The sequence below is a fragment of the Simochromis diagramma genome, unplaced genomic scaffold (genome assembly GCF_900408965.1).
Source record: "Simochromis diagramma unplaced genomic scaffold, fSimDia1.1 OVJJ01000816.1, whole genome shotgun sequence".
In the NCBI taxonomy this organism is placed as follows: Eukaryota; Metazoa; Chordata; class Actinopteri; order Cichliformes; family Cichlidae; genus Simochromis; species Simochromis diagramma.
In genome coordinates, this window is record NW_024386908.1 from 15,851,975 (window position 1) to 15,868,345 (window position 16,371).

A 16,371-nucleotide genomic window follows, 5' to 3' on the forward strand; every position below is an offset into this window, starting at 1 on the left:
TCTTTTGCTTCGTCTTTACTCTGATTAATCTCCTGATTGAACCCTGTTACATTCAGTTCATTGTTCAATAAAAAAATGGCGACGATCACAACATTTGTCTCTTTGCCTCCAGGATGAAAGCAGAGGTGTCCCCCGGACCAGTTCAACCAGCAGACTGTCTCCCAACTGGAGCTTCTTGGATTGTGAGTGACTGAAACACCTTAAACTGGATCAGAGTCCTTCTAGAAGGATCTCGGTAACATCTTCATGCACCTGTTGTGGCAGTTAATTAAATTAAGTTTAATTTTAGTGGTCCCCAAAACACAAAAACTGCATGTATAGGGTCACCAGCTTGCAGACTTTGACTCAAAGCATTTTAAAACCTTACTTTTTCTTCCCTCCTTAAGAGTTAAATTTCTACTAAGATGCTGTTACAGAATTATTTATGTCTGTAAACCGTACACATAGCTTCTTAAAGCCTTCAACTAGTCACCAAACTAGTCAGTTATCCATCACATCCTTTAGTAAAGTGTCAAACACAGTAATGTATTCAGACTCCAGTCCTGAAAGTAGGGTAAAGTTTATTTATTTTGTGTTTTTTAAGAACAAAGGTCACAAATTCCTTCAAAAGCTGCTTGTATTGGCTCACTTGACACAAGGGGGCGCCACAGCAGGTGATACAACAATTAAGATTATGAGCTCTAAGAGCCGTGCTTAGAGAGTGCTTTGTAGTGAATCAGAAGAGTCGACTCCCATTGAGCGAGAGCCGGCTCCTCACTTAATTTCCTTTCGCTGCTCAGCTCTCACACAGTGGCTCAGCTATGCTCCAATCCCTCCATAATGTGGCCAATCACATGCAAGGATGTAGCATAACATCATTATGTGAAAACAGAGAGGGTGAGAGACGCGACAGTCAAGTGGAGCGTGTGTCTGTCCTCTCAGTAAGTGAGTGAGACAGTAGACAGCGGGGAGGTGGGCTGTGCGAGTGCATCGCAAAAACACATAAATATGCCTGACACCCGTAAACGAAGCAGCACCTGGCTGCAGTTTAAAGACTTTTTAGTCTCCGTCTCGACTTTGTCTTGGTCTCCACCTGGTCTGTCTTGGTCTTGTCTTGGTCTCGATACCCTCTGGTCTTGGTATCCCAGGCTGAATGTGTAATGTTTGCTAACTTGCAAAGAATTCCCACAGGGGGGCGTCAAAAGTTTCAAGTTTCAAAAGCCACAAGTAGCACAAAAAAGGTTTATTATTATTGTCTTGGACTTGAGTTATAAACTAAATTTATAACTCGATAAAAATGAAAGTCGTTGAAGCTTTTTCTAAAATCATAAAAGATTATTTGGGTATCATAAAACCCTGCAGGGATTTTGATGAATGCAGCTTTACAGACGTTTTATGTCGCGTAACTGCGTGTTCCTTCTCTGCAGCCACGTCAGCCGACCGCTTCTATCGCATCGACAAGGCTCAGGTATTTTTGACTCTCCTGCTGCTTCAGAATTCACAAAGCTTGTTTCCAGGTGCATTTTCTTCCTCACGTTCCTTCTTTCTTTCCTGGTTCTCTGGGGGTTTGGGGGTTTTGTTTTAGGAGCATCTGCATTTCGTGACAGAAATCTGTCAGGATGAAGTTTTCATCCTGGACCACGAAGCTCCAGTGGTGAGCCAGGGCTCGTCCGCGGGGATGCCTGATCTGGTGGTGGAGCCCACTGCCGGGTAAGTCAGCAGATAGAGGTGACTCACTGAGGTCAGGAGCCTCTTCTGTACGGTGGTCATTCATGCACCTCAATTAAATAAATATATGAATGACATGAACAATTATTAAGCAATGTTTGCATGCGTTTTTACTCCTGGTGTGATCAGAAAAACGTAGCAGGTGAGAATTATGTCATGGAAAAAAGGAAATTTAGGAGACACCATCTGTTTGTTTGTTTTTTGTTTGTTTGTTTGTTGTTTGAAGATATCTGAACCAGAAAACTCCATGCACGCACTTTGTGGAGAAGTTTTCTCCCTCCCGAGTGTTTTGGAGTGCAGCGCTGGAGCCTCTAGGATCATCTTCTGTCTTGGTCTTCAGAGCTGTTCAGTCAGCGAGCAGCTGAATGCAGGCAGAGTTTAGCATCTATTCTCTGACCTGCTAATAGAAAAATGGGCAGTGAAGAGTGACTATCCCTTGGAGGTGGATGCTGAGGTGGATGGGTTCAAACGGCAGAACTGACATTGCGTGATGCGAGTGAATCGTGTCATTGTATATGATGCAGCCGGCACGGCCCTGTGCATTTTATCTGCTCCCCTCACCTCTGGACAGAGTAGACAAAAGAAGGATTACAGAGAAAACTATCTCTGAGAGGTTCACGCTCCACATGAACGTTTCGTTTTACCTACTGTGTGATCACCTTTCTTATCCTGGGTATCAAATAGTTTCCATACCTAAAATGCAAATGAGAAAACGTTTATTCATAATGAAGCAGCGAGCGATTTGGGAGAAGCAACGTCTTTCTGCTCCCAGGCGAGGCAGATCCCCCTGATGCATCTGAAAGAGGGCGAGTGACATCACACGTAGCCACCGCAGCGTCACCCCTGCGTTTTAGCTGCTGCCACGCTGTTTTCTGTGGAGCCAGAAGTGACCATGTTTAGGTGAAAGGATGGAGTGCATTCATAACTCTTCACGGAGACATTTCTTTGAATTATTGCTTAGAGGAAGAAGCCCTCTCAGATGGGACATCAAAACTAAAGCAAACGTGTGTTTGAGGCTGAACATCAGATAATTTCTCTTCAACATTTATAATTAACAGATGTGGCCATAACTTTGCACTTGCATCTGCTCAAAGATCACTTTTATCTGATGAGAATATGAAGGTTTCCACGGTTACGTGATACTAACATTGTGTAAGCACTGGAAAAGTGTTATCTACATATCTTATTAATGCTGTCTTTGTTTTCTGTTTGCAGCGCTCCGTTGACATCAGACGAACAAGGTATCACACGCACGCACAGACACACAGTCAGTGTCACAATATTAAAGTTTAACTTTTTAAGGAGCCTGAAAGTAAGAGATTTCTCCAAAAACACAACAGGCAAGGTTAAACTTTGTTGTATAAATTCATTTCTAGTTATTTATATATAACAAAAATACAATAAAAATTTCCTTAAAGTGCTTTATGGAGAGTAAAGTCCAGCAATCAGATGGCAGGCGACTGTGGGAAGGAAAAACTCCCTGGTAACTGGTGTATATTGATGTTTTTTTGTTTTGTTTTTTAAACAGAAGCAACGTCTAAGCCAGGCTCATCTTCCTGCTTTGATTCTTTCTGTAATTTTGTCATATTTTAAGGAGTTTTCCAGCCCTCTAATTACTCTCCTGTACTTACCTGGTACAAAAGGGCACATTAAATGTAAAGTGTTTGGCGTGCCTGTAAGTTGTAATATTCAGAGTATGAGGGTAAATATTTGCCTGATTTGATTAAATGTAATGCGGTGAATGTAAACCGTAAACATCAGCTGGTTGTGAGTTGTCAGGTGGAAGTCACGGGTTGACCTTTGATATGACTCATAGATTAGGGCATGTCTCAACTTTAGAAACTAAAAGTAAAACGCTTCTCGGACAGATACAGTTTCCTCATTTGCTTTTGTTTTCTTTCTGAAAAATAAGACTGAGCAAACTTTTTCCATTATCTTATGGAGATGGGCACTTTAGGACTTTTCTTTACAGGTTTCTCTCTTTGGTAAATTGATTTGCTTTCTTCAGTGTGTTCACACTTCTGAACACACTGTGGAACGGTGTTTGCGAGGCCTGTTTACAGAGTCACATCAACAGTCATCCATATTCCCGGGACTCACCAGTTCTCCCAGAGAACCGGTTGTTCCTTGTGCTTCCAGTTCTGCTGCTTTTTTTCTACTTGTGCCGATTTACGATTTTAGAAGCGCCTTGCTTGGACCGAAATGTATTGCTTTTAACACGTTTATTTAATTATTTTCCTAAAAGCAGCTCCGACGGTCAGTCGCTAACTATGAAATCCTCATCCGTAAATGCTCCAGACACACATTAAGTGCTGGAGTTTTAGTTTCCCTGAGATTAATGCTGTCATTAAGTGTTTCTAGTTGGGCTGTTCAGAGCAGCATGATGCCTCGAGACAAGAGGAATATTTCTCCTGTGTGGAAAAAACACCTCAGCCTTCACCTTTGTAAGAAAGTGGAGCAAAGTTAAAATAGAGCCCTGTGGAAAGACTCAGGCTGATGCTCCCTTCAAACAATAGGTCACCTTAATTATCTGTTACTGAGAAAAAGATCCCTGCATCGTTTTTCTGCTGTAAACAGTGTTTGAGCACAGAGACAGCTGCAGAAAAGATGAAGAAAGTGACTGCTTTGTGTTTGTGTGTTCACAGCTCTGCTGACAGCTGCAAGTTCTGGGGACCTCTCCACGGTAATTCACATCCACTCTGTCACGGCCTGAGGATGACCTGTTACTAGCCTGTGTGTTAGCCACTGCAGAATTAGTTTCTGTGGTTTAATGTTGCACAACATTAAAATTCCCTTTGCCTAGCCGATCAACAAAGACTCAGCAGTTTCTTAAGTCATGAAAAGGTTAAATTATGCATCACTCCAAACACCACAGGATCCTTTTTTTTAAATTACGGGCATGCTGTGACTCATACTACAGGCATTCTTACAAAGTTCCCTGTCAGCCATGACAGTAACACCTAATAAAGGGAGGAAATCCCACAGTTTCTTGTTTCTGTCATGTGTACATGTGACGGTTTTTCCCTCTCTTGGTTCTGTATCAGACCAGACATCCTTCATGGGGCAATGAAACTTGGCTTAAAGTGGGAGGAACTAAAACAGGTTGTTCCAGACAGAGGATGAGCTAAGGGGCTGTTTCAAGAACTAATAACAACAAAAACAAAAAGCAAAACAAAAGTAACTCTGGTTGTGTCAAAGAATTGAAGTATGCAACTAGAAATGAGTAGAGTCAGGAAAAACTAGAAGTAAAAAACTCCCCAAAAAACAGATTATTGATGTTTGCAAGATCACGAGAAAATGCTTTAAACTGGTTGTGGCCTGGCTCATAGTCCAGGACAGAAATGGAAGGGGCACTATAGCAGATGGTTAATGAGAGGAGTTATTCGGATAAATGAAAGAAAACTAAAAGTGATAGCAGTGGAATGCCCACATGTATGGGTGTATTTTGGCCTTTTATGTCACAGAAAAAACAGAGGGGACCAACAAATCTGTGTCTTTATCTCCTGTTTTTGTCACCTGTTATTGCTTGTGTCTCACGTCTCCTGTGATTAAGATGTGGGGTGTTGCGACAGATAAACAAAACTAAAAGAAAGACATGCGGGTCCACTGGGATAGGAGCGAGATAGTTGTTAGCTGAAGCTGCTTTACCCTGATTCCCAGACAGTAGGATCATTAACCACTCTTGTGTCTACACAGAGAAGGCGTCCTCTCAAGGTAGCAAGTTTAAAAATTATCCTTAGGCACTTTGTCACAAAAAAATCCACTTAATTTGTTCCCATTTCTCTTGAAGAATACCAAAGCTAACATCTTAGTAATCACCTTGTTGTTCTTTGACAAACAACAACAAGGTGATTACCAAAGAGCTGTTAGCTGAATGCTTGGCATATCTGAGAGTGTGTGTTTTGAAAGTGGAGGATGAAAAAAGAATTGGGGTCTAAAAAGATAAATGAAATAACATATAGAAATAGATTTTCAATGCTTTTATCAAGAAAGAACAATCAGGTTTTTCTATCAAGAAAGATTTGCTCTTTCTTTGTTCCTGTTTTTAAGAATCCTGGTTGATGTTGAAAATCTTGAAATCGTGTCTTCCTGTCGGCCTCTGCAGCTCTCACAGTGTGTGGATCGAGGCGTCAATTTGTTGGTCCGAGACTCTGGGGGTTGTTCAGCGTTGCATTTAGCTGCTCAGAGCGGACACGCAGACCTGGTCCGCTACATACTGCAGCAAGGTGAGAAAGTGCATGTTAAATAAATATCTGTGTTACTGCAAACAAACGTCTCCAACAGCCTCCTGGATCTACTTTCAGTCAGAGTCACAAAACTGAAAGACTCAGGTTGTTTAGGGTTAAAATCCCACAGCTGTGTACAACTCAGTGTCACAACAGCAGTTCTGGATATTCACAATATCCAATGTTCATACTGACACGTTTTAGTATTTCATGAAAAATCTTGTCTTACTTTGAATTTAATCGCAGCAAAATGTCTCCAACAAGTTGGGAAGAGGGCAAAAAAAAAAAAAGCTGAAAAAGAAACAAGTGGAGGAACATCAACAATGTGATGATTGGGTATAAAAAGAGCTTCTCAGAGAGTAATGAGGTGCAGATTGGTGAACCTGTGCACAAGACCTGCATGTAGAAATTGTGGAACAATTTGAAAAACATGTTCTTGAATGTAAAATTACGAAGATGTTGAATATCGCATCATCTACAGTACAAGATATCATCAGAAGACTGAAAAAAATTGGACAAATCTCTGTGTGCAAAGGCCAAAAATAAATACTGGATGTGAAATGATCCAGAAACACTGAGGCAAAGTGGAAGACTGTTCTGAGGGCAGGAAAACATGGACTAAAGAGGATTTGGACCTTCTGGCTTGTTTAACAGCATTTGTACGTTCAGATCACTGCTCATGCTTCCTGTTTCTCCCTCCTCAGGCTCCAAGGTTCTTCTGGATTTAACAGACACAGAGAGGTACTTTCTGTTTCGTTTTCTCTGAAGGGAAATGTATCATTAATGTGTATTTTATATTTGTTTAAAATTCACACGTAGTGATTGTGTGAGAACCTGAGTGCAGACAACTCAATCCTGTAGCGTAGTGTGGTATAGAACAGTCTGACCACAGTGACGTTACTGCTTTATCTATGATCTTTAGCTTTATATATGAGTTGTATCTGATCACCAGAATGTGTGTGTGCGTGTGCGTGTGTGTGTGTGTGTGCGTGTCTAGAGGTGACACTGCATTGCACAAAGCAGCATCAGGGAAGCAGCACGCAGTGTGTCGACTACTGGTCGAGGGCGGGGCGTCACTAGAGAAGACCAACTTCCAGGTAAACAGATGTTTAAATGGTAAATGGACTGGTTCTTATATAGCGCTTTTCTACACAACTTTAAACAGCTGCACATACAATTCCCGTAAGTCCCGATGAATCGAACCAGCGGCTGTCACGCAAATGATTTACAGTGAAAGGTTTTGTGGCTTCCAGGGTGTGTCACTCTCACTGTGAAAAAGGAATCGGCCAGCAGCTGATACCAAAAGCTTAAAGAACAGGAAGTATGGCAATAAAAAAACAGGCTTTACCAAACAGATCAGTGCATCACATCTTTGTCCTGAGGGGAAGTGTGTGATTGTCATTTATATTTTCAGGCAAAGAAGAGGTAAGTCAGTCGATACTGGCTGCAATAAAAGAGGCAAAGTTCCCCAGGACAGTTGTGACCTGGAAACATGTTTAAAGATTAAAAGCTTCTGTAGTTTCTCGCGTTCACTGACTTTCTTTAGGTTTTAGAGCCTTTAAGGGGCATTTTACACCACAGTTATTTTGTTTAAAGCACCAAAAATACCTTAAAAAATCCTTACAAGCAAAAAATTGTTGCAGAATTACTAAAAATGACTTTCGTCAGACTGGGTTAAACAATAAAATGTGGAAAGTCATCTTCTCAGAACCTTGATAAGACATGTAGTTGCATCTAAACATGCGTCCTCCATGGTTCCATTTAAAGACGGTGATTTATTCTTTAGGCCAGATTAGCCCTCCATTACGCTAACTAGAATAGAGATCTCGCTGTGGGACACCTTGCTCCCTTACCTTCCATTTTTAATCCATCCCTCGGATTCATGCTGCCGCTTTTGTACGTTCCTTTTGGATGAGAGGCACGCTCCAATCTAATCGTCTCTTTCCTTCAGGGGAAGACGCCGGCAGAACAAGCCGATGGAGACGCTGAGCTCGCCGCCTACCTGAGCTCATCGTCTGCAAGCCACGAAGACCTGGAGACGGCCGTGTGATCGCGAACACGCTCGCGCACTCTGTGTCGCTCTGGACTCTGCGCGCTCGACGTGGAGAGGAAAACGTTTGGATTCGACTCTTCGGGCGGAGAAGTTGGAGATGAGCCAGAAGAGATGAACTGCTTCAGCTCGCAGCAGCACTGCAGAGGAGATTTTACTGGTCTACTATTTATTTGTATTTATTTATTCATATTCTATTTATTGGTTGTGCCGATTGAGTGAATGACTGATCGTAGGACTATCAGGATGCAAGTGCAATTGGACCAGCCGTCACACGTCGTGAGTTCACCTGTTTCTCATCTTATAAGGGATTCATGCATATTTTACTCCCTGAGACTTCTGCAGTGGTTTAAAGTGTATAAAGTGTCATTTCAGCGCTCGTAGGAACAGTAAAAGTTTTTGTTTGTCCCTTAAAACTTGTGCCAAAGACATTGCACTAGCGTAATGTCACATCTCGTCCCAAATTTCAGTCGTTTTCCCATCATCTGTCACATAGTTTGATTTCCACGCCTTCCCTAAACTTTCTTACTCCCATGTCATTAAATATGCAACGCTAGCGTTTGCAATCACGTGCTGCCCGCTAAGTCACACATCACAAAATAAAACAAACAAAACGAACATATCCTCCCCGGGTGCGCTCGTCCTGAAGTGCTTGTTGAAGTGTTTTCCGCTTTCGGCTTCTGGCGATCCCGACTCAACACCACTTCTTATCCTATCGGAGTCGTTGCTTCGCCGTGACTCATAAAAATGACAAAACGCTTGTCAGCTTTCTGACTCTTTCAAGCAGCCGATTACTTCCAGGAACACTCAGTGGACTAAATGTATCACATTTTCTACAGACAAAACCATGATTCAGAGCTACGTGTACAGATGAGTTTTTAAAAGGTTTTTTAAAATGAGGATCTGCTCTTGCCCACTTTTAACATTTATTTTCATTTTATGTCTGCGTCACTGCATCATTTCTCCAACATCTTGGCATGTGCTGGAGTCTGAGAGGTTCACAAAGAGATCTTTAAACTAAAGCTGCGATTGAGTTATTCGCATGTTTAAAAATTTATTGTGGCAAACATGATGGAGGGACTTTATGTTCCCCACAGCAGCCACACACAAAAAAATACACAAGCTGATATTAGACGAGTGTAAATGTGATAAAGCCAGACAAAAACCGAAATATCACCCGGACGTTACAAAATTTCCAGTGTTCGTTTAACTTCACCGTCTGCAAACATTCCTAAAAAATGTCCAAAAGTGTTGTTTATTGAAAGACTTCTGATGCACAAACGTCAAATAAGCAGCACGCTGTTTTTGCTCCAAATCCTCATCCTGCAAATCTCTCGGCTACAAGGGGAAAACCCCCACTCATGCTCCCATGGGTGCAACGAGAGCGGTCACCCAGTGAAATATCACCCCCTCGCTGATCTTTAGCCGATCGGTCAGTGTTTCTCAGTGGTAGAAGCTACAAGTATTTAGCTCTATTTGCACTGTCAGTAAGCCACAACAATTCAAAACATGGACACAGTTTGGCATAGAAAAAAATCAAACCTGCATGAACTGTGAAAGCTTTGAACTTTTCTCACAAACTTCTTTTAACTGCAGCTTTTTCTCCAAGTACAAACAACACACGGAACAAGTGACCGAGTGGGATCATTTATGACTCCAGTCATATCTGTGTATGTGCTGCTGTGACATTTTTATAACCAATTATGACTCGGATTGTATAACATTTAATAGAATTTTAATTAAATATGTCTGTTTTTTAGCATTATAAGCTTTGATTTTACTGGAAATGACCATTTCTAATCACTACATTGTAGAAAGGCATGTACGCTATATGGACCAAACATAAGCTGCTCAGCCATGCAGCTGAAAGACTCTGTTATATTGGGACATTATACACATAAAAGAAACATTATGAAATCATAAGTGATCCCATCTGGTTGTTTCAGTAGCTAAAATCTCTTGTAGATAACAAAAAGCATCATTTTTTGGCTCTTTCTGGGATCCCAGAGAGTACAAAAATAACGGAATAATCACAACACGTTTCAGGAACCATGAGCTCATTAGCTGATGGAAAATAAATCACATTTGTGTCATAGAAATGCCTAAAATGTGCCGATCTCTGTCACATTTGTGGATATGTGCTTGTTTTCTTTGTCATATTTCTAATATTTTGCTTGTCTTGGTGAGATAAAGGTGATAAATGTTTTGCTCTGGGAGCCGTTTTGTGAAATTTCTTAGCCGAAACAAAAAAAACCAAAAAACCCTCATATTTCAGAACAACACGGGACTCCAACTCTTTTTGTGGACAAAATTAGCGCTGAACCATCAAACCAGTGACCGTACCAAGTGATAGTGAGAGGGGACCAGTATTAGCCCAGTATGGAAGGAATGACGCTAACCCAAGGTTCCCGCCGTTTGCGTTTGAATTCATTTTTGGACGTTAGACCAGAGTCTGTTTAAAAAATGGGAGATTTAAAGTATTTTCGTTGCAATGTTTCTTTCAAACTAAGATTTTAACTTTTCACAGTTCGATAGTGTGTATCTGGTACTCCTGGTGTGTGTGTGTGTGTGTGTGTGTGTGTGTGTGTGTGTTTGCAGCATTTGTCTAAGAATAAATTAAAATCTGAGCCATATTCAATGCAATATGAATAGATTATGTCTTCTTGTTTTTGCATTTCTATGTTACTCATTTACATTACATTAATGTTTGTAACACGGTCGAGCATTTAGCACCGAGGAGTATTGAATGTGCGGTTTTGCTTCAGTGCTGGTTGGGAAAATGATTCTTGTTTCGTTCGTTCTTTTCTTTTGAGAACACATATGTCAGTGGACTGAAATGACCCTGTGAGCTCTGCAGTAACCTGTGCTGATATTTGCAGGACATGATGCTTTCCCAATTATTTAAGGGGACATTGTAAAGAGTCGTGATCAGCCATCATAGAAGTCTGGCTCCCAAAGTCCCAGCTTACGTTTACTGCAGTGGCTTTTCCCCCTTTCCCTCAAAATTCAAACTATTAGTCGCCAACTTGTGTCCTCAGGTCTGCCCTCAGGAGGTTGGTTTGATAGAAGGTTTCCGGTACATCACAGATTGGCTCTGGAGTCCCTTTAGCGTCATAGAAAGCAGATATCCTAATATGGTTATCTCAGGGATGAGTAAATATGTACTGACAGGGTGTTGGTGCTTTGCAAGCACAACTATTCCTGTGCAAAGACAATCCCGCAGAGGCACCTATTTGTAAAATATATGGAAAATTTAAGAGCGGTAAAAACATTTGCAGTAGGAATACAGCTTGGGTCTATTTTCACTGCACTCTTATCAACCAATCAGATCGATCAGATCTCTCTGCCCTGTTTTACCAAGGGTTAAAACGTATGATGAGTAAAGACTCGTTTATTCCAGAGCTGTGTTGTTTGAACCCTTCGAATGTTCTTAGAATTTCTTGACTGAATCCACACTTTAAACATCCAGAGCCGATGTCTCGCTCTCTTTCTCTGCAGAGGTTTCTTGTTGTAGGATGGCTTCCACAAGCCAGATATCAAACTCGGTGGCCTTCCTCCGAATTTCAGCAGATTACGTAACGGACAAAATGTGTGTAAAATAAAACCACAAACTGATAATTTCCAGAAAGTGACTGTGCTCATGTAAGCTACGTTCATTCTGAGCAGCACACACACACACACACACAAACACACACACAGGCTTATTATCGCTCTTTCTATTTAGTAGAAACATGACTTTGAATTAAACTGTGTCTATCATCAGCGTTGGTTATGCATGTCCTTTATTTTCTTACCTCCCTGGGATTCTGTTCTGGTAATGGCATAAAAAAATGGCATTATTGATGTTTAAACTGTTCAATTGTTATCATTTTAAATGATTTATACTAAAGTTTCTTCTAAGGCTGGGCACGTGGTTTTGTTTTGTTTTTGTTTTTTTGCTTTTGTATTTTATTTTTCTGCTACTGATGATGATGATGATGGGATTACTTGAAGTTTGTTGTTTTTATTTTGTCATTTGGTAAAAGAAGATGTGACGCTGTTGTCTTGGTGTCTGACCTCATTTCCTGTTTGAGCGGTTGCCGGGGAAATCCCCTCAACACCAGCTGTTACTTGTCAAAACAAGCTGCTGTTTTAAGGAAGACACATCTTTGCAAAGTCATGCTGGCAAATGCAGAAATTTGAAAACAAACAGCAGATGCGAAGGAGTTCACATGTGGCTCCTCAGTTCAAGATTACATGACAAAAACAAAAGCAGCACATATATGTAACTCGGTATGTGTTAGCAAAAAAAGCCTGAAATATGCTGATGTTTGCTAAATGTAAGACAGCACTGGATAAAATACTGGTGACACATAATGTACAAATCTGACACCAAAACTGGGGAAATAGAGTTTTTTAATGGAATTTATATCTAATCATGTCTAATTAATATCAAGGCCTTTCTCCAAAAGAACTCACAGCCTCATGGTGGCAGTGAATAGAAAAGTCATGGAGGTGCTTAAATCTCTGACGTAACTACTCTAATGACAAGACCATAAAAGCTATAAAAAGTCTAATCTTTAATGTCAACTGATCGTCCTCAGGGTGCACCTGGCCTCCTTATCATTGTGTCGCAAAGGGCAGAATTAAATATCAGTGTTTGTGGGATGGAGACTCGTGGAAGGTGATGGGAAGTTGGAAGCAGGAATTTACTGGCAGGGTAAAATGGTGAATGGACTGATTCCTATATAGCGCTTTTCTACTCTCCTGGAGTACTCAAAGCATTCACCCATACACACCCATTCACATACGCAGTATTATCTATACTTTGAGTGCTTTCTAACTATCATTCATACGCTGATGGATGCATCGGAGAGCAAGTCGGGGTTAGTATCATGCCCAAGGATATTTGGCATGCAAACTGCTGGAGCCAACCTTTCGATCAGCAGCTGACCTGCTCTTCCTCCTGAGCTACAGCCACCCCAATCTGGTTCACCAGATAAACCAGGCAGATGGTGGTTTTGAGGGTAAAACAAATTTATTAAGGAAACAAGCTCTCTGAACTCTCTGGAAGGAGTGTCTATCCCCACTCGTACATCTTAAGCTCCTCCTACCGTGACACCGTGCATGCTGTTTTATCATTTAACTCATTTCATAAAAAAGAAATCCAATGACCATTTCTAGCACAGTCTCACAGAAACATCCACAACTGTCTGCTGACAACATTCTCCCCTCTGTTTTCCATCTATCTGATATCCTGCAAAACTCTACCATAAACAGTCAAACAGGAAAAGAAATCCCTGTTTGATGGTCTGCTCTTCTTTCGCCTGCTTCCTCCAACCCTCTGCGTGGCATTCGCTACATCCAAGAATCTTCTCTAAGGTCTTCCTCTTTTCCTCCTGCCTGGCAGCTCCACCTTCATCCACAGCCTCTCCTCTGCACCATCCCAGCCTTACTTCTCTAACCTTCTCTCCAACCTTATGCCTTCCTGGTGTGTTAATCCTTTCCCTCCTGGACTTTCTCGATAAAAATCTTCAGCTCTTCCATGCAGCAGAATGATAACAACTGTGCAATCTAAAGTCTTCAGAGGTCAGGGGTTACCACCGTGACAAGCCTCTTTGATAAAGGAGTCACAGAGGAGCCTGGAGCCTGAGCCTCTGTTTGGATATTAAAAACCAGCCATGTTTAATATGATCATGAAATTTAAAAGTGACACAGAATAAGAAAAAGCATAAAAAATCCAATTTAAGCCAACATTAGTCTTTTTGGAGCACCAGGCAGGTGGATTTAAGTGCATCATGATTATATATGAAATAATTTTATTCATCATGATTTTATTTTTGCACCTTTGTGGATACAAAAGTGTCTTTGAAGCACTCTGACTGTTTCACATTCATAACCCAGGATTCAACAAGCAGCCACTTGAAGAAATTCTGCCCCACCTTTCTTTACTGTTTGATATCTGAGTCATAAACTTGTTTGAACCTTCACCCATATTACAGTTTAATAAAGAAGAAAGAAAATCCCCAATGACACATGGATGAGACATTCCACATGTAGATATCCCTGATTCACACCTGGGAACGAATGTGGAGAACTTCTCTGAGCGAAAAACTGTTACTGAGTATTTTCGGAGCAGTTTAAGGCCTTCTTTTAAGAACTGAGATTGATTTGATTGATTAAACTTTAAAAACCTCCAGATTTGGTTGCATACTTTTTAATTTAACACAAATCACAATGAACATCAGTCAGAGCCAGCTCACGATCATGTAGACTTCCTCTCTTCAGTGTGAAATGCTCATGCAGAAATCAATTCTTTTACTTCCCTACATCAAGAATCCATCCAAATTCCACGGATCCCAGTCAGTCACAGCGAGACAGACATGCCCACAGTGGGCACAGAGTCACTCACTGACCCAACGCAGATTTCTTTGTCTTCCTCGTGTTGTTTTAATTGCTTTTATGGGCCTAAGATCACCTAAACATGATTTGGTAACTGAAAGGAAAGTTAGATGATTATGAAGAATCTGACTAAGTGTTATTTGGTTTTACAAAAGGAAATTCTTCTGAACTCAGTGAGGCACGTAAAGTCCACAAACAATGAAAATGAAAGAAGTCCTCTGTGCACAAAGAAAAACTTTAAAGATGGTCTCCTGGAGAGCTCAGCAGCACTTTGAAAAAAATGAGAAGAACATCTGGATCCTAGGAAACAAAAAAAAGGAAAGTACTGTTGGGACACCTGCTGTCTAAACAGAGGCGTGTGACACACAGAAACCCCAGTGGAAACAAGCGTGAAATTCTTTGCTCCTTATAAATAAAACCGTGGTTTCTTGGCAACGTTATACTCAAGCTCTCCTTGCAGTGACGTGCAGGAGCTTGGGGATTTTTTCCTGCCTTACCTGTTGATTGTGGAGCTTGATAATTGTCTGGTAAGGGCATGCCTACGGAGCTCCTGGAATGCGGACACAACTACTTTTAGTCTGAGCTTTCATTTCTGCTCAGATCAATGTTTCTATGCACAGTGGTGTCACTCTCACCTTTATGTTGCAGCAGTTAAGCAAGCATGAAGGCAGATTTAGAAGTTAGCAGGGTAACCTGTTGCTGTAATAACAGGATGTTAAAAATAAATGAACAAGAAAACTTCCAGTTTATGATTCCAAATATTGGATAGACAATTATGGGCGCTTGTTTCTTCCACTAATTGTACATCAAATTTCAGTTTAAATATCTCAAAATTTTAACTCAGTATTTCAAAATTGAGGTTACGATTGAGGTTAGTGTTCCTCTGAGGCTAACTTGAAGTGCTGGAAAAATAAACGTGAAATTTTGTGCTATGTGAATGTGCATGTGAAGTTTATGGGAATTTAAAGCAGTTCAACTTTTGTTCTTCTTTTTCTGCCTAATTAAAAGGTGTAATATTAGCAACGAATCTGTGCACTGGGGCCCATGGATCCAGGCCCAGGGGGGAATTGTATCTGCAGAAATAAAGTCAAGGCCTCCCTTGGCCTGTGTTTGTTTGACTATTTTTATTTTTAATCGTTAATATAAGCTTCTTAAGATCTTCCCCTGATAAAGACCCTCCATATTATAACACCTACTGAAACCATCTAGTCAGTATTCGTCCATTTTTATTTTTTATTTTTTATTTTTTTTATAAACTAATTAAAACTAAACTTTCTTTCTATGAGAAACTAAACTGCAAGCTCTGGAAACGGACTGAAATCAACTCAACTAAAAACAAAAACTTGGAATTACCCAAGATTCAATTTTGGGTTTTTTTTTTTTTTTGAAAAACAACAGCAAGTTTAGTTGGAATTATTAAGCGATTAATCACGGAGGATAGTTGTTGTGAAATGCACACTGACATTGTCAAAAGATGAAAGTGATGCAAGTGTACAAACGTGCGTAGAGGATTAGGGGGTTTATTTTGTCGTGCATTAAATACGTTTTTTGTTCATTAAATGTACAATAACAGAAAAATGTGCAGATGATCTGTCAAAAAAAAGAGTGCTCAGGAATGTTATCACCCACTTTTATCCAGAAATCTAGAAGCTGCGCTTTGCAGTTTCTGGCAAAGTGATTTATAGATACGGACTTGAAAAACATTTTCAAGGAAAATTTGGCCGAGAGGACAGCAAAATGTGCTACAAATACAAGATAACACAGGCAGCGTCGAACACAGGGTTGCTGAGTCATAATACCTGCGAAGCACGTCGTCTTATTTATTCCATATAATTGATAATCTTTGATTAACTGTGCTAACTACTGCCTGTTTGCGGAAATCACCGTTTTCTGACATTTACAGACCACTTCTGTCTGTGCGAGAGAAAATCAGGTAAGAATATACCCTTACCACATGCATTTAAAAATGTTTATTTGTGTATTTTTTATGTAATTACTTGTAATCGA

At 40.6% G+C, this 16,371-nt stretch overlaps 1 protein-coding gene across 5 annotated transcripts in view; it reads left to right on the forward strand.

Moving 5' to 3' along the window:
* The window catches only part of dgki (diacylglycerol kinase, iota), a 100,267-nt gene extending 84,309 nt beyond the window's left edge, over positions 1–15,958 (forward strand). For 4 of the 5 annotated variants that reach the window (XM_040035682.1, XM_040035685.1, XM_040035686.1 and 1 more), the window contains 9 exons: positions 113–182; positions 1,407–1,447; positions 1,565–1,689; positions 2,923–2,948; positions 4,353–4,390; positions 5,813–5,933; positions 6,638–6,674; positions 6,931–7,030; positions 7,885–15,958. In XM_040035682.1, the coding sequence (XP_039891616.1) occupies positions 113–182; positions 1,407–1,447; positions 1,565–1,689; positions 2,923–2,948; positions 4,353–4,390; positions 5,813–5,933; positions 6,638–6,674; positions 6,931–7,030; positions 7,885–7,983 (657 nt within the window). In that variant the 3' untranslated portion in view covers positions 7,984–15,958. Of the gene's footprint in view, positions 1–112; positions 183–1,406; positions 1,448–1,564; positions 1,690–2,922; positions 2,949–4,352; positions 5,625–5,812; positions 5,934–6,637; positions 6,675–6,930; positions 7,031–7,884 lie in introns of those variants that run through there. The other variant, XM_040035687.1, reaches the window with a different exon arrangement.
* The last annotated feature ends 413 nt before the right edge of the window (positions 15,959–16,371 follow it).